General features: G+C 46.1%; 1 protein-coding gene across 1 annotated transcript in view; it reads left to right on the plus strand.

The window, feature by feature from the left end:
* MAB21L3 (mab-21 like 3) overlaps window positions 1-11970 on the plus strand; it is a 30108-nt gene extending 18138 nt beyond the window's left edge. Inside the window, exons 4-7 of the mRNA XM_074947532.1 lie at window positions 5649-5940; window positions 8853-9034; window positions 10329-10523; window positions 11486-11970. Of these exons, the coding sequence (XP_074803633.1) occupies window positions 5649-5940; window positions 8853-9034; window positions 10329-10523; window positions 11486-11719 (903 nt within the window). The 3' untranslated portion in view covers window positions 11720-11970. The remainder of the gene's footprint in view (window positions 1-5648; window positions 5941-8852; window positions 9035-10328; window positions 10524-11485) is intronic.
* Window positions 11971-19565: the final 7595 nt, after the last annotated feature.

The following is a 19565-nucleotide window of genomic DNA, read 5'->3' on the forward strand; positions in this document are numbered from 1 at the left end:
CAAGTACTCCTTTTCTTTTTGCGAATACAGACTAACACGGCTGTTACTCTGAAACATGGATAACCAAGGGACTTCTGTCACCAGGGGAGGTTTCAGAGATTTTACTCATAAGCTGGAATTTCTCCATTTTCATCATGAGGCTGTAAGTTTGCTGGTGGGAAAAGTGAAACTTCCCCCTGGATTAGACTGTCAGATACCCACCAGAATAAGAATGTTCACTCTCAACTCTGCCAGTGTGAAGATTGGTTATTTCATGTGGCTCTTTAAGTCCAAAATAAATTAGTTTAATAATGAAAAAATAATAAATTTGAGCAGACCCTTTCACCTGAAGGGCATTGTGTTACTATAGTTATGCATTATAGACCCCATTACTGAAATGCAGTCACTTCTAGGGTGGAACAAAGCAACTGAATAAAAGCACAGAGCAATCTTTGCAAGAGTTTGGGGCAGAAAGTTGAAAAAAATAAGTGTATGTGATTGAAGCTTCAACGGGTATTTGGGGAGGCAGAACATTATTACCCGAGTTGGCATTTGGCTATGCTCTGGGGCACGCAGTCTTAGTCATTCTTAGGCCATTTTTGAAATATGGCTTCTCCAGCAGCACAGTACTGCTGTATTGATCCACAAAGAGTGCCACACTCCAAACCACAAACACCACTTGGTGCATCATTCAACTGGTCCCCATACTGACCTAGATGAATTCCGCTTAACATGCAAGATGGGGCAAGATCCCAGTCCAAGACAGAATGGCTGCCGAGGCCTGCAAAAAAAGCAAGATAATCTTTTTTGAGGGAATAATCAGGAATAATCTCTGCCCAAGTGAGACTCTGAAAACTTAACTATCTGTAAAGTGGCTAGTGTATTATCCATATTTAACTAAATCCAGTGCTAAAAATATGCATGTTATATTCAAGTTGGGGGACGGACGGACTGTATCTGTCTGTTAACTATATTGTGTAGGAATGGAGTTGTAAAAGATGTATTTATAGGCAATGACAGTTAGCTCAGGGCACTAGCTACTCCTGCTTCCAAAACAAAGCCCATAAAGTTATTGCTGTGACTGCCTCTGGGAGAGTAATGTGGTGGAAAAGACGACCGAGCGCATGCCAGTCTGTGTTTGATGCTGGGAGTGGACAATGGATGGATCATTCAGTGATTGCCTGTTTTGTTCATTCTCTTTGAAGCACCTTCTACTGTTGGAAGACAGGATTTTGGACTAGATCAGATGGCCCATTGGTCTGACCTAGTATGGCCGTTCTTATGGTCCTTGCAGTAGAACTTTTGAGGTGCTGCTTTTGGGAACAGGAATCATTTAATATTGTGGGATCCCAATTGTTGGGAAGATCCAGACATCCATGTTGTATTTTAGGCATTCCTAACTGTGTTCTTCCAGAAATAGAGCTGGGCAAGAAATTGTTTCCCTGCCTTGGGAAGATTTTTTCTGATTTCTCATCCTGAATCAGGACAAAAAGTCAACGTTTTGAAAATGTTCACAAACTAAATACCTGGGAGGGGGAAATCAATTTAGGTCAACAGAAGCATTTTGTTTTGATAAAATAAGATTTCTTTTGATTTTGACCTTTTTTATTTTAAAAACTATTTTTAGTATACGTTAACTTAAACTCGGAAACGAAAAGTCCATGTTGAACCAAAAAAATGGAACTTTTCATTTCAACAATTTCAAAACTTTTTCAATTTGTCAAGAGGAGGAATTTGTCGAAACTGACCCTTTCCCTTTCACAAAAAGTTTTAGTTTTGACAAATTGGCATTTTTTGACAGAAAATCATTTTGTTGAAGAATTTCTGATCAGCTCTACCCAGAAACTGTTTAGTGCAAGTATGTCAAAGGCTCTTGCCAAAGCAAATCTCACCTGCTCCTGGTAGCCAGATGCTCCAGTGTGGACATGGTTTATTCTTCAGAAAAGGGCTTTATTTTCATCTCCCTGCCCAGTATTTGCACTGTTTATTTCCTATGCCTGCCAGTGGGAGTTCTTCAGCGATAGCAGCTATAACAGGCGCAAGAATGTGAATTTATATACAGGTCAGAATTTCAGAAAACAACAATTACAGGTAAGTAATACCTCTTACACCCAACAAAAAGGGAACATACCCCATGGTTGTCATCAGGAAATAGTACTCTAGTGGCAATATCTGTCCAGTTGGTAGATTACACAGGGAGAGATTTAATCAGGTCTCAAGCCTTTCACATATAGGTCACTGATTCAAATATTATTGCCTGTACAAAAGGAGTTTAGGGGTCTCAATTCAGTTCCTGGCGGAGAGATTCCAGATTGCAAAACCACCATCACACAGTTGACACCATGTTGGTGGCCTCAACACAGACCCTACAGATTAAACAAGCTGTAGAGATGGGACTCCCCTCCTGCAGTAGGGGTGGTCAATCCGGGGCAGATGGGACAGTTTGAGGGGTGTTGGTGAGGCAGAGCTGGGCAGCTTAGCTCCCTCTCCAGAGCTGTAGCACTTTCCACCAGCACTGATAAGGCCTATAGTGTATTTTCTCTGTGGACAATAGCTGTGCAACCTTTTCTTTATTATTAGGCTCGGCAGAAACTCCAAAATGCCGCAAGAACTAACTGTATGGCACGTGCTTTCTCTCCATGTATACTTCTTATTTTCCTCTCTGCTTCTCTCAGGATCAGCTAGCTTTACTGGCCAAGTGGTCCGCTCTGCTTCGGGGGAAACGCCCATTTCACCCATCTGTCCAGGTACAAATACCTCACACAGACTCCTCCAAACAGTTGCCCCCATGCCTGCTTCATCCTCATCCATTCCTCTTCTCCACATAACTAATCTCCCCTCTGACCTTCCCAGCCTCCTTGCAAGGGAGCTCGGAGCACAGGACTCTTGTTTCTAACTTACTGCTTCCTTCTTGCTATACTGAGGTACCCATCTAAGGAATGCTTTGTATATGGCCAGGAGCCCAAGGGCTGGGCTGCACCTAATTTGCATAACTGTACCAACTGTTTTTAATACAGGAGAATGGGCAGCAGACTACAGGTGCCAGCACAGATTGCTCTAGTTTGCTCCCAGTGGCATTGCTCAGATAAAAGTGGTACATGGCATGCTGGGGCTTGTAGTAAATTCAGCAGGTACAGAATGTCCATATGAAAGACAAAGGTGGGTGTGAGTCCTATTTAGCCAATGGGCTGCAGTGTGAATGCACCTCTTCCGTTATTGCTAACTCTCGTGATTCTGTCTGGAGTCTTTTGATATTTGGTGTTTTCTGCTAAAGCCCCATCTGCAGGAGTCTTGTGATTCCATGAGAATCTCAGGTTTCATTTGAAAAACAAAAAAGTACATTTCTAGTGCTCACGGTTGCAGAGAAAAGCTTGAAAGCACGACTTGAGTGCAGCCCCCGGGGCTCAGAAACCAGAAGGTGAATATAAAGACCCCCCAGATCATTACTATTTTGTTTAAATCTCATGATCTCTTATGGCTCGACTCATGATTTTTGAAAGTTGGGGAATGGCAATGTGGTTGTTCAATACACTGGGGCTTGCTCACTGCATCTCCAGCCTTCTGAAAAGTAAGATTCATGTATGACATTACCCAGCACAGATTCAATGATGTTTCATTCACTGAGGCCCTGCTGTTGTTTTAAGCCCAATGTTTGAGGCAGGAGTGATCATGTGGCACAAAGCAGCCCTGCCCCGAGGCCATGCACACAGAGATTCTCTCCCAAGCCAGGACAGCTTGAAGAAGTGAGATTTTAAAATATCTCCTTGAAACACACTGCAGGAGAATCAGTCATCATGAGTGAGAGAGGCCTTACAACACTTTAAGAGTAATTCGAAGTGACAAGTGAATCTCAGTCTGAGCAAGGCTTAAGCAATGGCTGAGTTCACATTAGGGCCTGGGATCTGGCTCGGATCACTGGACTAGCGTTTCTTAGCCTGTGGATCACCAGTAATTCACTAGGAGGGGAGCGTTTGTGGTTCCCAGGTTACATCCGAACAATTACATTACAATCAGGGTGAGCAGGTAAAAGCAGACATCTTAGAACAGGAAAAGGCTGGGGGGAAAATGGATTCTGTCCTGCACGATTTTTTCTGTGCAGATGTGATTTTAAGGAGATGCACTGTAAAATAAGCCAGTCGTCCTATGAAAACTGCTGTATTCTGTTCTTAATGAGTGTAGCATGTAGCTCCTAGATTGGCTTTGCTTATTTCTCAACACCCAGAAACAAAAAAAAATTTCTTGTGGGGTCCATTTTGTTCTGAAATTTCCTGTGGTGACTGTCCTCTTTCCTCCTCCTGCCCTTATATAAACGGTGAACTGGATTTGACTAAGCAAAGGTTTCCGCTGTTGCATTTGCCATTTCTATGCTTCCTGCTGGTAGTCTCGGTTTTAAAAAAAATCCTACCGTGTTCAGTAGCAATACCCTAAGTGAGTGGAGCTACCAAAAGTGTTACTACAGTGCTTTGGACCATTACTGGAGAATGGCGTAGTGTTTTGTTTACCTTGGGGTAACCACCTTCCAGCAATTGCTGTCAGTTTAGATTCTGTTTCTCTCGTAGGTTTTCCTCTAATAATGTCAGGGTGAGTTATGATTAGTGATAAGCAAAGCTGAAAAGCTTCAGAGTGGTAAACGTCTGGATATTTTAGCCACGTTGTTTGGACCGAGAGAGCTGAGATGGTTTAAAATCTCCAAAAACAGCGTTAGGAAACATTTGTTCAAATTCTGAGTAGCTAATAGGTTTGACTATGTTCATTCCCCTGCTAATTCACTATTCACAAAGAGTTTTTTATTGGAGAATGGCTGTTCTTCATATGAAGACCGTATTGATATGCAAACAAGACTAGTGGCTATTTGTTATTTATCACCTTGTTTATTACATTCATGTTTTAAAAGTTTCTGTCACCAAATCAAAGAGCAGAAACAATTCCATGTGACATAGGTGACCAGACTACTGGATTCTCTTCCTGGCTCTGCCACTGACTCACTGTGTGGCCTTGGGAAAGTCACTTCACTTTTCTCTGTTTCAGCTTCCCCATCTGTGAGATGGGGACAGTATTTCCCCACTACAAAGCAGGCTGTAAAAGGCTTATTTTACTAATGTCTTTAAGGGACTTTTGGATTCTTGGGTGAAAGGGGCTAGAGAAGTGAGCATTGACATTATTACTACTACTAGCAATCTCTCGGGCCATCTCTAGAAAGAATACTCAGGCAATAATTTACACATATCTTGCCTTCCGTCCTAGCATCTCTCTCTGTAACTGCATCTTTTGCAATTGCAGAGCTAACCATGGAAGATTATGGATCCAACGAAGGGTAAGGAGGGGAAGGTGGAGGGAGAGGTAACAAATCAGCCAATGGTGTTCCAATTTGACGTTGGTAGCATTGCCTGTGATGGTCACTTCAGCTTCCTTCTAATGACAGTTTTCTTGTTTTGTGAACCTAAATAGCACATGGCTGACACATTCTAGCCTCCAGCCTTATTCTAAGACCGCGTCCTAGCCAGATAGGCCTGGAGTAGGACCTATCTGCACAGAGCTGCTTCCATTCCAGCGTGACTTTCCCTTTTGCTGAGAAGCCCCAGTGATTCTACCTGTTGTGACCATGTATCCCGAATCCAGGTTGTAAATCTGCCCTCATTTCCTCTCTCAATCTCTCTGAACTCTTCTAGGTCTTAGCGCCCAGCCACTTTCTCATCACAGTCCCACTGCGCGGCCTGACAGGGTACCGGGAGCGCCAGGTACGGCACTGGCGGTATTACACCGTGCATGGAGCAAAGCTCCTTTCCCCAGTACGGGACCCAGAGGAGCTGCAGCAGTGGCTGGAGGTGGAGCAGTTCTCAAAGAGTCTGCAGCAGTGGCATGAGACAGAGGTGAACATCGAAGGTGATCTCGTTCCAGCCAAGGTCCTTGCCATCTTCAGGGAGTTGATGGAGAAGTCAATTACCTCCTGTAACCTCTCCAGTGAGTTGAGCGGGAAAGGTGTGAAATGAGTCTGCCTCTCAAGTGCAGTCCTCTGATGGGACTGTGATCACTACCCCTAGCGGGTGTTTGGCCACTTGCCTCACTCCTTGTGAACAGAGATTGGCTCACACACGCCAGAGTTGAGGAGACACCTTGATGAAGATGAGGTCCATTTGCACAAGTAAGACCTCTCGACCCAGGTTCAGATTACAAGCTCTCAGTGCTCAGGGATGTTTGGATTCTGTTATGAATTTGGACCCCGTCCTCCCTCAGCACCACCCCAAAAAAATCAACCAACATTTTCTTTGGCCTAAATTTTCAGAAAATAACCTGCTTTTCTGCTGGGCCAGAAATTATGTGGGTCCGATAGGCCTTCTAGGCTTCTCCAGGCCAAGCTGCAGAGCTTCCATGGGGTGTCCTTGTGCCCTCTGCAGAGGGCAAGCACTGGTACCTCTTTGCCTACAAATGTCTTTAAATGAAGGCAGCTGAGGTTGAAACCTGTGTCCATGACCAGCTGGTGTTTAAGTCCATTCCTTTGTGGGCCTAGACCAACCAGAAAGACACTCTCTGGTGTGGATGAAGGTTAGGACAGTGAACGGAGAGAGGACTGGGAATGGTACTGGGAGCCAGGGGCACCGTCAGGTATTTTTGACATGGTACGCCCCAAGACTCCCTGCTGCCCGCTCCCAGCCAGCTCTCGAGGCTGTCACTGAGTGTATCCTGTGGGCAGAGCAGAGGGGACCTGGGCTGCTGTGGGGTGAGGCTGGGTAGGGAGCCTAGTGCAGGAGCCAGCCCCATGGCAGTGGTAAGCAGGAGCAGTGCTGGCTGCCGCGCTGCCCCTTCAGGTTTGGCCCCACGACCGCTCAATTATGGCAGGGGCGAGAGAGCGGCAGGGCCAAAATTGAGTGAGTATCATTGCGACCTGGTGCATGGGGGTTGCCGTGCCGCTCGGGTTTGGATGCAGGGGTTGTGGTGCCAAATCTGAATAGTGCTACAACTCCCGTACACCATGTTGCAATGCCGCTCACTCTGTTTTGGCACTGCTGCCCTCCCATCATGATGCAGGGCCGGTGGGGTCAAACCTGAGTGGGCGGTGGGGCAGCCAGCACTGTTCCTGCCCTGGGAAGGGCCCAACGCTGACAACTTGCCACCCCTGCCAGTGGCTTGCACCGTGTGTAATGTGCGTTCGGCTGCAGGCACCACTGCTTGGAGGTGAGTATTCCCCTAGAGAAGCCCCAGGCTTTCATAGCTTGCCAGCTTGTAGAGTTGAGTGACTGGGTGGCAGATCTTCTCCTTGTGGAAAACCCTTTATCTTTATTCAGACTTTAGACCAATATTAGCTATGCCCAGGCTGCTCCCACCCCATCGTGCTTCGAGGTAATGTCACCCAAGGTCACTTTAGCAACATTGCTGCTACCTCTCATAGGCAGCTCCAAAATATGTGTTTACATCCCAGCCTTCCATACGAAAGAAATTGAAGAATTGATTGCAGATGTGATGTGCTTTGTGCTGTGTTTTAAATACTCCTTTAGAGCTGTGGCTGCAGACATCTCTAACTGCTAGCTTATGTGTGGCCACCTTAATAATAGTAATAATCATACTTACCAGTTGTCGTCTTTGAAGCACTTTACTGGCTTCAACTTATTAAACCCACACCCTCTGGTGTGAGTAAGTATGATTATCTCCATTCTTTTGCTGGGGAAACTGAGGCACATCGGTTGTATCTTGTCCAAGGCCGACCTCAGACCATGATGCCTCTCTTCTAAGGACAACTTTTCCTTTCAGTGGGATGACACTGCATCCTGGCATTGCAAACGCACAGATTCCACATTCCCTACCCAAATGTAACTGAATTTTGGTCTTGCAAGATCCTGGAGAGACCGGTTAACATCAAACTCAGTGTTCAACCAATTCATTTAGCAACTCATTCCTGTAGCAAATATTTATTACTATTGAGGGAGATGGAGTGGTGAGAAAAAAAAATCCCACCACCAAGCAGATGCTATGGCTTGGCAGAAAGTCAAATGTTTTGGTTTCTTGCCTCAGATATTTTACTTATGTGGAAGGCAAGGGGTCAGGGTGAAAACCTAGCAATCTTTAAAGCAACAGCTCCAAAACTGTTTGGATCAAAGATGTCTGGGCATATGGTGCTGACTCCTCTGGAACACAACAGATGGGAGAAGAAAGGGACTGAAGGAGGACAGTGTGATTAACTGGTTTCAAATAGGACAAACTCTGTCAAAGACAGCTTAAGTTACCTGAACACTTGCCTGATTTCACTGTTGCCTCTTTGCCACGCAGTAGCAGATTTGGAGGCTTTGCAGTGCCTCAGTTTGCCATCGTCACTTCAGACTGGTCAGACTGTCCACAGGAGTTGGCTTCCCTGTGAGTTCCCAGCCAGACCAGAGTATGCCTAACTCTCCCAATAGCCTTAATAACCACTAGGGGCAGAGATACGCCTCACAGCAGAGTTTCATGGATCTGGACTTCCCCTAAAGAGGAGGGGATCTTTGAAGCTGAGGGCTCAATCGAGACTCTTCTCCACTCAGACTCACTGAACTCCCTTGCTGCCTCTTGTGCCAGTGGGTTGTTGAAGACATTTAGGTTGCAGCAATTCTGCTCCTCTTTATCTTGGGCTGGTCTTGTGATGTGCTTGGCCCCACACAAAGGGTCGAGGCTGAGGGGGAAACAAGATGTTGAGTTGCTGCCCCCTCCTCCTCTTGTCCTGGTGCCCCGGGGGGGATCCAGGTGGTGAGTTGTTTTCTTTGGTCCCACTGCTGGAAAGTGAGAGTGGAAGCAGGTCCATGAGGGGCAGGGTTTGCAAGGGATACATAGCCCCAAACGGCCTCTTGCTTGACCTATGCATAAGGTCAGCCCTGTCTTTATCATCTCCTCCCGTCTTTCCTTCCCAGGTAAAGTCAGCATTCTGGAGAGTTTCAGCTCAGTGGTCCGTGTTGCTGTGGAGACACCAGACTCCCAGGTAGAGGTGGAGCTGGTCCCTACTGTGGAAATCCCAACCTGCTGGCCTGAGAGAGCCCGGTGGCCCCGCTGCTTCAAGCGCTGGCCTTCCCAGGAGAAAGTACAGTGCATCAAGGTACAAAGCAGGTTGGCACAAGAGGGGGACTTAAAGGGCCAGTAACGCTGTGAAAGGTCTTACCATATTGTCGAAAACCTCTCCCAGCTGAGAGCTGGGAAACCTGCTGGAACTCTCAGAAGATATCAGCGTTAAATGCTTCTGAGAAGCACAAAAGTTGAGGCACACTGTTGTCAGTGTGGCTTGACCCAAATCAGAACAGCAGCATTTTCTACCCACTTGTCACTCATTTGGCACAGATGTAAATAATAACACAAGGTGCAAGATGGGAGAACCAGGCCCTTTATGGGGAGGAAGAGACCATTTTCCATCAGGCACTGAGAGCTCTGTTGACTTCCATAGTCTGCAGATATTGCTCCCCAGAGGAGGAGGAGTGCCAAGCAGCCAGTACTGGATTTCCAATTAGTGGCATCATTCTCTTTCTAGGGGGGTCAGTTTTAAGGTTTCAGGTCTCCCTGTTCTGTATCCATCTAAAATGATCTTCCTGGCCTGAAATCAGACCTAGAAAGAGCTTGAGAAAGAGTCATGCTTCTTAAATGCCCAGAAGGGCTACTGTCTTTAGTATAAGCATTTCTAAGTATTCAGATGTTTTTAAGTGTACTAGGTTTCTTAATATTAGCGTTTGTGAATCCTGTGCAGGTTTGATAATGTATGGAACTGTATAGACAGATGTTGAGCAAGACTCCCCACGCCTCTCCCTCAACTCTGCGAATGCCACTCAGTCCTTACCAGCACCATCCTTGTTGTTCTGGTCTTCTCACTCTGCCTCTTACTGTCCCCCACACACCCCTCTCTGCACATGGCCCTCCATCTTGTCCTGCCCTGTACATGGTGAGTCCGGTCTTACACCCCTGGCAGAGCTCTGGCCACCTCGATCCTGACATAGTGAACAATGTTGGTTGATTCCTGCTGTTCTAGTACAGGGATTTCCCATGTAACTCAATTGCCTCTTCATCCTGATGTGCAGTGGGCCCTGCTGTTCCATTACCACATCCCCAGACAGTTCTGCCAGTGCAGCACTGCTTGCAGCTCCCCCTTCTGCTTTGGAGCTGGGTCTCTCTGGAGTGAGTAATATCCACGTGTGAGGAACTGGCCTGGTTTGATGTGGACAGACGTCCACTGGGAATTAGGAAACCCAAACTTGCTGTCCCTTGTAACTCAGTCCATAATGCACAACCTGATCTCAAGCGGTAAAAGGCAGGTGCAGTGGATCCTTCCCTTATCCTCCCTTCATGCTGCTCTGAAGATAAGTTTGTATCTCCCCTTCTGTAGCTTCTCCCCCTTTCTTCTGCAGTCATTTGGCTTTAATCTCCTGGCCCGCTCCAATTACCACTGGCAGCTGGGCTTCTCCCGAGCTGAGCGCATGCTGATAGAGGGCCTTGACGAGGACGGTGGCTGCCGCCTGAAGTGCTTCCGGGTCATGAGACAAATGAAGGAGGATGTCTGGTGTACAGGAAATAAGCCAGTCCTGACGACCTATCACCTACAGGTGTGTATAGCAGGCAAGAGTGGTGAAGTCTGAGCGGGGCAGGGGAATATACTGTCATCAGGAGAGAGCAGCAGCCACAGTGTCTTTCCTGCGGGAGGCCTGTAGCAACAATTACAATACAATAATTGGCCTAAGTGGCTATAGTGCCCCCTAGCAAACACCAAAGGTAACGACCCTCATCACATTAATCTATTTTCCTTACATGGTGTGAGAATTGTTGTTTGTCTACATTCCATACAAAAAGATTTGTTAAAAGAACATTATGATTGCACAGTTACAGGTAAACACACACAAGTCAGGCAGTCTCAGAGATAAGGCTGCCCATGGCTACCTTAAGTCCCCATATGCATTACAGTACAGCTTTCAACTGCATGATCACACACTATTTCTTGACCAATATCCTATATTATACTCTACTTTGCCTGCTACAACCTAACCCACTTTGCATTTCTACTGAGACTTCTGTCTGAGGAGCTCAAAGTTTTTACCTGGTCATGCTCGGAACCATCTCTGAGATAGCAAGGTAAGTACGGAGGTAGGAAACAAGCACAGAAAGGGGAAGTGACTTGTCCAGGGTCACACAGTGAATGCTGGTGGTGGTCACTGGTTCCAAGCCTGCCGAGGTCAGTAGTGACTGAAAATTGTTCCCAATGGATGGCTGTTTGGTGGCCTCTCTGAAATGAATTTGGTGGGTCTCACTCCCCAGCCCCCGGTGAACCACTAGTATCCTTGTTGGTATGGTAATTAGAGAGGAGGGCTAGGATTGACTTAGCATGATCCCTCTGTGTCGGGGGGAGGTAAAGTGGCAGGAGACGCTTGCGTTGCCATTGCCTTCAGTCTTCAGGGCAGTCACTCCAGCACTTTTCATCAGCAGAAAAATTACCTTCGCTAATTGTGTGAATCTTTGGCAGCATCCCTGTAACATCTCTCCTTCCTCCTTCCCTCCCATCTGCCTCTTGCAGATGGTGCTGTTCTGGACATGTGAGAAGTACCCGCGCACCAAGGACTGGCTCTGCTTCCGGGAAGGCTTCCTGCGCATGGTGCAGAAGCTGCACAAGTGCGTGAGCCAGCACTTCCTGAAGCATTACTTCGTCAGGGGCACCAACCTGCTCAAGTATGCCAACACCAGCGACCTGGACCTAGTGGCAGGCAAGCTCGCCGTCTTCCTGGAGAACCCCGTGCTCTGCCTGGACTGAGGCAGGGAGAACCTGCTATCCCAATCTTGTTTTACTACCTGGCCCTTCTTGTTGTCTGTAGTTGTTCTTCCTGACCTTTCAGTAGATGCTGTGACCTTGAACGTGAGACATGTGGCACGTGCAGTATGGAAGAGAAGAGTCAAACTGAGAGCAGTAAGAGGACAAAACTAGAGGGTTTCTTGATGCCCAGCCATTGCAATTTGCTTTCTACAGCTTGAGCTGCCTGTCTTGGAGCCACTGCCATCCAGATCCCCAAAACAAACCAGACTAGATACTGCCCCACTGTTTGTCACTAGTCCTATGGCTCATAGGCCAAAATGCAGAGTGGTCTAGTGGTAAGAGCAGGGGACTAGCAATCAGGAGACCTTACTCTGCCACCTACTCGCTGTGAGGCCTTCTGTTCATCACTTGACTCCTCTATGCTGCCTCCTCGCCCATCTGTAAAATGGAATTAATACCTACCTACCTGACAGCATTGTTGTGAGACTGAATGAATGTTTGTACAGTGCAATGAGATACTCAGATGGAGACCTCGGTACAATCACAAGGTGTTATTGTTAGAGCCAGTCTCTCTCACCTCCCTCCACAATTAAATGTGGGTCCCGCCCTCATGGTAAAGAGAGTTTAATTGATAAGTGTTGAATAGTTCAGATACTGTTTTTTGCCTTTCCCTCGTGGTCTTTTTGTCTCACGTTTTGCTTGGGGCAGGCTTCCCGGGTTTGCCTTTGCCACCTGTGTAGTGCCATGCTGTCAGCCCCCGGCGGCGTTTGCTGTGACAGAGCTCTCTAGCACATCTGGCTCTGCCCAGCTGTCTGGGGGACGAACTGATCTCTCACCTTTTAGCACCTGTATATTTCTGAGTGCTGTTAGAGACAGAAGGAGAATTTGTCAAAGGTTCCTAGTTGCAGAGGATTCCAGAGCTTTATATAAATAACATATAAAAAATAAAGTGCTAGTGTTTTGAGAAAAGAAACAAAAAAAAGTTCTAAAGTGAATGTTGTGTTTAATGTTCTTAAATGACTCAAATTTAAAATCAAGTGTTTTATTTTCTAGAACCGTAAATTGCTGGCTGGATTATAACATGCTCACATAATTTAAAAAGAAACCTTCTCTTAGCTATCATGGCCTGGGGATCATCATGAGCTCTGCTCTAGCCCCTTACACCTTTTCATGTGATTGTAAGCTCTTTGGGGCAGGGTCTGTCTTTTCATGATGAGTGCATACAGCACCCAACACAATGATCCTTGATTGGGGCAGCGAGGCCTCCCACAATATAGATAATAATTAGGGCTGTCGACTAATCGCTGTTAACTCACGCAATTAAATAAAAAAAAATTAATCGTGATTAAAAAAAGTAATCGTGATTAATCGCAGTTTTAATCGTACTGTTACACAATAGAATACCCATTGAAATTTATTAACCATTTTTGGATGTTTTTCTACATTTTTCAATATATTGATTTAAATTACAACACAGAGTACAAAGTGTACAGTGATCACTTTATATTATTATTTTTATTACTGTGACAAAGTTCCTCCTCTACCTTGGTGAGTCTTGTGCTTATTGGAGGATTTGCTCGCCTCGGAGATTCATGGCAGCCCTCAGTTTGGCCGTTTTCATGAACCCACAGTCCAGGTCAACTCCTCCTGTGTCTGCCCAGGAGTTGGGAGGTTTGGGGGGAACCTGGGCCCACCCTCTACTCTGGGTTTCAGCCCAGGACCCTGTGGAATGCAGCTGTCTAGCGTGCCTCCTGGAAGAGCTGTGCGACAGCTACAACTCCCTGGGCTACTTCCCCATGGCCTCCTCCCAACACTTTCTTTATCCTCACCCTAGGACCTTCCTCTTGGTGTCTGATAATGCTTGTACTCCTCAGTCCTCCAGCAGTACACATTCTCACTCTCTGCTCCTAGTGCCTATTGCTCCCAGCTCCTCACATGCATGCCACAAACTGAAGTGAGGTCCTTTTTAAACTCAGGTGCACTGATTAGCCAGCCTTAATTGATTCTAGCAGCTTCTTGATTGGCTGCAGGTGTTCTAATCAGCCTGTCTGTCTTAATTGTTTCCAGAAAGTTCCTGATTGTTCTGGAACCTTCCCTGTTGCCTTACCCAGGGAAAGGGGACCTACTCAACCTGGGGCTAATATATGTCTTCTATCACTCTCCTGTAGCCATCTGGCCCGACCCTGTCACATTACAAATATTTGCATTGTAAAAAGGATAAACAAAAGAAATAGTATTTTTCAATTCACCTCATACTGTAGAGCAATCTCTTTATCATGAAAGCGCAACTTACAAATGTAGATTTTTTTTTTTGTTACGGAACTGCATTCAAAAACAAAACAATGTAAAACTTTAGAGCCTATAAGTCCACTCAATCCTACTTCTTGTTCAGCCAATCGCTAAGACAAACAAATTTATTTGCATTTGCGGGAGATACTGCTGCCGTCTTCTTATTTACAATGTCACCTGCAAGTGAAAACAGGTGTTCACAGGGCACTTTTGTAGCAGGCATTACAAGGTATTTACGTGCCAGATATGATAAACATTCCTATGCCCTTCATTCTTTGGCAGCCTTTCCAGGGGACATGCTTCCCTGCTGATGACTCTCGTTAAAAAAACAATGTGTAAATTAAATTTGTGACTGAACTCCTTGGGGGAGAATTGCATGTTTCCTGCTCTGTTTTACTCACATTCTGCCATGTATTTCATATTATAGCAATCTGGGATGATGACTCAACACATGTTGTTCATTTTAAGAACATTTTCACTGCAGATTTTACAAAACGCAAAGAAGGTACCAATGTGAGATTTCTAAAGATAGCTACAACAATTGACCCAAGGTTTCAGAATCTGAAGTGCCATCTAAAATCTGAGAGGGGTGAGAGGTGTGGCGCCTGCTTTCAGAAGTCTTAAAAAAGCAACACTCTTATGCGGAAACTACAGAATCCGAACCATCAAAAAAGAAAATCAACCTTCTGCCGGTGGCATCTGATTCAGATGATGAAAGTGAACATGCATCGGTCCACTCCAATTTGGATCATTATCGAGCAGAACCCGTCATCAGCATGGACGCATGTCCTCCGGAATGGTGGTTGAAGCATGAAGGGACATATGAATCTTTAGTGCCTCTGGCACATAAATATCTTGAAACGACAGCTACAACAGTGCCATGTGAACGTCTGTTCTCACTTTCAGGTGACAATGTAAACAAGAAGCGGGCAGCATTATCCCCTGTAAATGTAAATAAACTTGTTTTTCTGAGTGACTGGCTGAACAAGAAGTAGGACTGAGTGGACTTGTAGACTCTCTAAAGTTTTACATTTTATTTTTGAATAGTTATTTTTTTGTACATAATTCTACATTTGTAAGTTCAACTTTCATGATAGAGATTTCATTACAGTACTTGTATTAGGTGAATTGAAAAATACTATTTTGTTTTTTTCAGCACAAATATTTGTAATAAATATAAATACAAAGTGAGCACTGTACATTTTATATTCTGTGTTGTAACTGAAATCAATATATTTGAAAATGTAGAAAACATCCAAAAATATTTAAATAAGTGGTATTCTATTATTGTTTAACAGTGCAATTAATCATGCGATTAATCACAACTAATTTTTTTTAATTGCTTGACAGCCCTACTAATAATAATCTGTTTCCAGCTCCCTCCCCATGTCTCTTTCCAGCCCTTCCTTCTCAAAGGCCATCTTTGTCCCAGTTCTCTCTCATATCCAAGGATGCTTTTTGCCCATGTCTGGCCCTCTCATACTCTCTCTCCCAAACCCTCACTTCAATAACATCATTGACATGACAAGGAATACAAGTGTCATCCAAGCTAACAGCCTGAGAGTCTGTCTCGAAGGAGGTCTCGTGGATTTGATAGGCTCATTTTTGTATCACTGTCCATTTCTGAGTTGGTAGCAGGATACCATCATTCTCTGTCCTCCAGTTCCATCCTCCTGCCCCAGACTACTCTTTTTCACCTCCAGCCGCTTTCCCCTCTCTCCTCCTTTCCCCAGAACTTACTGTCTTGTTTAAGGCAGTTCCCCTACAGCACCTGCCTGTCTTTCACCTCCTCTCAGCACTCATGCTGGGAAGGGAATTCAATGTGAGTTCGATAAAAGAGGTCTCCATTAGCAGCACCAACAAAGATGACTCTGCCTGATGTGATCACTGCACTCAGGGAAAATTTGTTTCATCTCCATGATAGGTCCTTCCTTGTGGGTCTTTTCAAACCTTCCCCCTTCAGCATGCGTGGTATGCAAATCTCATGCAAGCTTGCAGCTTCTGCTTGTACAGCAGTCACTACTGCTCCTTCGCTGTTTCTCTTGTCATCTCTGCCACCCTTTATAATTCTGTAAGGGTGGGAGAGGGGTTGCATTCAGTTACAACCCCTTCTCTGCCCAGTCCCCAGATGGAGAGAAAAAAGGAAATGGAGAGCTTCCAAAATAGCTATAAAGAGACCCGTCCATTCGCCAGGTTGGCCTCTTCCCCATCCTACAGTCACCCACATAGTGAAGATGAACAGAAGATGACAGTAGGGCTGCAAAGAACTTGAAAAGTGATGGAAGGGGCTGGGGAACGCCAAGTTTCCACCTATACTGGTAATTGTGGACTTGCAGCACCCTCTAGCATCAAGTTGTGGTATGGCCACGAATACTTTTTCTATAGTCTGCCTTTTCTCTCTCCTTGATTTTATAAATGGAAGCAACACATCTCTGAGTTTGTTCAGGTCTCATGGTCCAGAGCACAGGGATGGGAGTTTGGCTATTTATCAAATCCAGATCCCTAGCCTTTGAGGTTTGCCCCATGCTTCTTTCTCAGAGCTGGGTAGGAACTGCTTTTCCTATCCATTGAACTCTCAAAAAGGTTCACAACTGTTTTTCCATTCAACCCTGGGATGAAATCAAGAAGTTCAAAAAAAGAAAAGACACCCAGCACCACCCTATCAGAGTGTGATTCAGCACAGGGATGTGAACATGGGTCTCATACAGTCCAGGTGAGTACCTTAGCCATTGGACTACAGAGTCTGTCTATTGCTTTTTGTGGCCCAATGAATATTTAATAATTTATACAAAATGGAACAACTCCAACAGGAGTGATTGATCAGGCCCGACTCCAGAATAGCCTTTTGGTTAGGGCACTCCCCTGGCATAAGAGTAGTGGTGAAGTCCTAAATAGTGCATGAGAGGTCATGCTAAGTGGAGGATGCCATTTGGAGAACGCCATTTTGTTCTCCATGCAGCGAAAATGCAGGTATGCCATTGCAGTGCAATCTGGCCCCACTACAGCCCAGTCTAGGAGAGAGCCAGGTTCAAGTCCCTCTTCTGTCTGACTGACAGGAAGAACTTGAAGGTCTCCCAGGTGAGGGTTATAATTACAGGGTATTGTCTAGTCTCTGAGGTGAACTCTGGTTTTGACCAGAAATTCCACCCTGGACCCAAGGCGCCTTCCCAATGGAAGCTGCATTGACACGGATAGGTTTCAGCAAAAAGTGCCAGTTTTGATGCATCAGCATTTTCTGACAAAATTTTTTTCAAAAGTTCACGACCAGCCCCCACTCATTAGCCTTTAGAAGACTGCCTGGGTGCCACGTGGCTGAAACCTGTGTTTGGAAGGCTTGTTGTGCAGGGAGCACTGGTCCCAGGTCAAGGAAGGTTTATATTAGTATCCCTTGAGGCAGCTCAGAGCAGGGGTTTGTGTGGAGGGAATCAGGGCCTGTCCCACATCTCTGGTGCTAGGAATGACTTCTAAGAGCCACGGAGCTGGGACAGGTGCCTCGTACCTACCGTACCACCAACCACAGAAGATGGACGTGACATCTTGTGGATGAAGGGCTTAGTGGTGCTCCTCTCTCTTCCCCCACCACTCATATGGAGCCTCTGCTGCTACGGCACACAGCAGCGGTTTACCAATACGCACCTCCGCCATACGGTAATTTATGACAAGAAGTGAAGCAGACTGAATCCACCTGAAACTGCAGAGGGGATTTGAGGTATGCACAATGTCATCCTGAACAATGGACTCTGACCAGGACACCAGATTTGATTGTACAACTCTTATGAAAAGTAACTGTGGGATAACCTGTGATGCTGTATGGAATATGGGAGACACTTCAAGATATTGTTGATGCCAATAATATAAAATTGCAAGGAATCGGACCAGATATGCTGTGTAAGGTATCTGTGAAAATGTTACAATTTGCCAAGTATGATCTTGTTTATATATTTTTATCACCTTTGTATTCTGAGTTATAGATACATAGGGTATTGCTCTATTTCCAAACTTGTGCTTGTTTCTGGGTGACACCCCCAGACAGATTGGCATCAGCACTGCCTAGCCGGTTTGATGGCCATCAAGGGTCATCAGCTGTACAATGAACCCATTGAAAAAGCCAAGGACTACACCTTATGAGTCGTCAAGACAAGCAGGGGCATGCCTCTGGGCAGAACTCTAAGGCTTTTCCATGCCACGTGCTGTGAGGCTTGTGTTTGGGACAAAGGCCACGTGGCAATCGTGTGACCAGATGTCCCGATCTTATAGGGACAGTCCCGATTTTTGGGTCTTTTTCTTATCTAGGCTCCTATTACCCCCCAAGCCCCATCCCGATTTTTCACATTTGCTGTCTGGTCACCCTACATGGCAAAGGATATTAAAAGGCCATTTTGTCTTCATTCCTGCTTCTCACCTCTGGAGGAACTTTTCTGCAGACTGAAGCTCTGAACAGAGGACCAGCAGTGCAAGTAGGGTGGTCCGGTGTGGTACACCATACCAGCAAGGTATTTAAAGACACAGGAGGAGCCGAGCTGCTCTGGCGCGGCTGTACCGCCCCCTGCCCTTCCACAGAGCTGCGTCTCCTCCGTGTGTACAGCAGCAGCCCTGCTGGAGGACGGGGCTGGCATGGGGAGGCTGGGGGCAGTACTGCTGCCGGAGGAGCTGCCCGTGTTGTGCTCCTTTCCCTGCTGCCCCTCCCAGCGGGGAAAGGGGCAGAACCCCCAGCCCTGTCCTCCGGCAGGGCTGCTGCTGTACAGATGGCGCCAGAGGAGATGCAGCTCCGTGGAAGGGCAGGGGGCGGGGCTGGGGGTTCTGCAGAACGCCGGCAGCTCCTCCGGCAGCAGGAGAAGGACAGAGCCCCCGCCCCAGTGATGTGGGATGAATCATGGGGAGGGGATGGGGAGAGCATGGGGGCCCCGGGCTGAGAGAAGTCACATGGAGGGTCAGTGGGAAGGTCACATCCCCCACTTTAGCTGGTGCCCCCCCACCCCCGTACCGGTAAGAAATGGATCCTACTTGCACCACTGCAAAGGACTGAATTACCCTTTCAAACTGTGGGTGTGTTCCAGAGGGACTTTCAAGCCAGCAAACTCACCAATGCTACTAAGAATCTGATATATGGACTTTTGAAGTCTCTATGTATGTGATTGCTTTACCATTTAACAACTCTCTTCTTGTTCTTCTTTTCTTTTATAATAAACCTTGAGTTTTAGACACTAAAGGATTGGCTGGCAGCGTGGTATTTTGGGTAAGATCCAAACTAATATTGACCTGGTTACGTAGCTGGCCTTTTGGGGTCAGAAGAACATTTTGTATAGTGAGCAGAGTTTCAAATAACTTCTGCCTGTACTGGACCTGTGTGCTTCTTGATAACCAATGTGGGGGATCAGGAGCACAGTTTGTGACTGGTTGGTGAATTTAACTTCAGTGTTAACCACACATCTTTGGGAGAATCTGTTCTCCTTTTTGCAGCCTGCCCTGCCCTTGGCATTTTCAGTGAGGGCTGCCCAGGCACCCTGGGTCACATAACCCATGAACACAATTGGTCATGACCCTAATTTTACCTCAC

Source organism: Natator depressus, chromosome 1, assembly GCF_965152275.1.
Source record: "Natator depressus isolate rNatDep1 chromosome 1, rNatDep2.hap1, whole genome shotgun sequence".
NCBI lineage: Eukaryota > Metazoa > Chordata > Testudines > Cheloniidae > Natator > Natator depressus.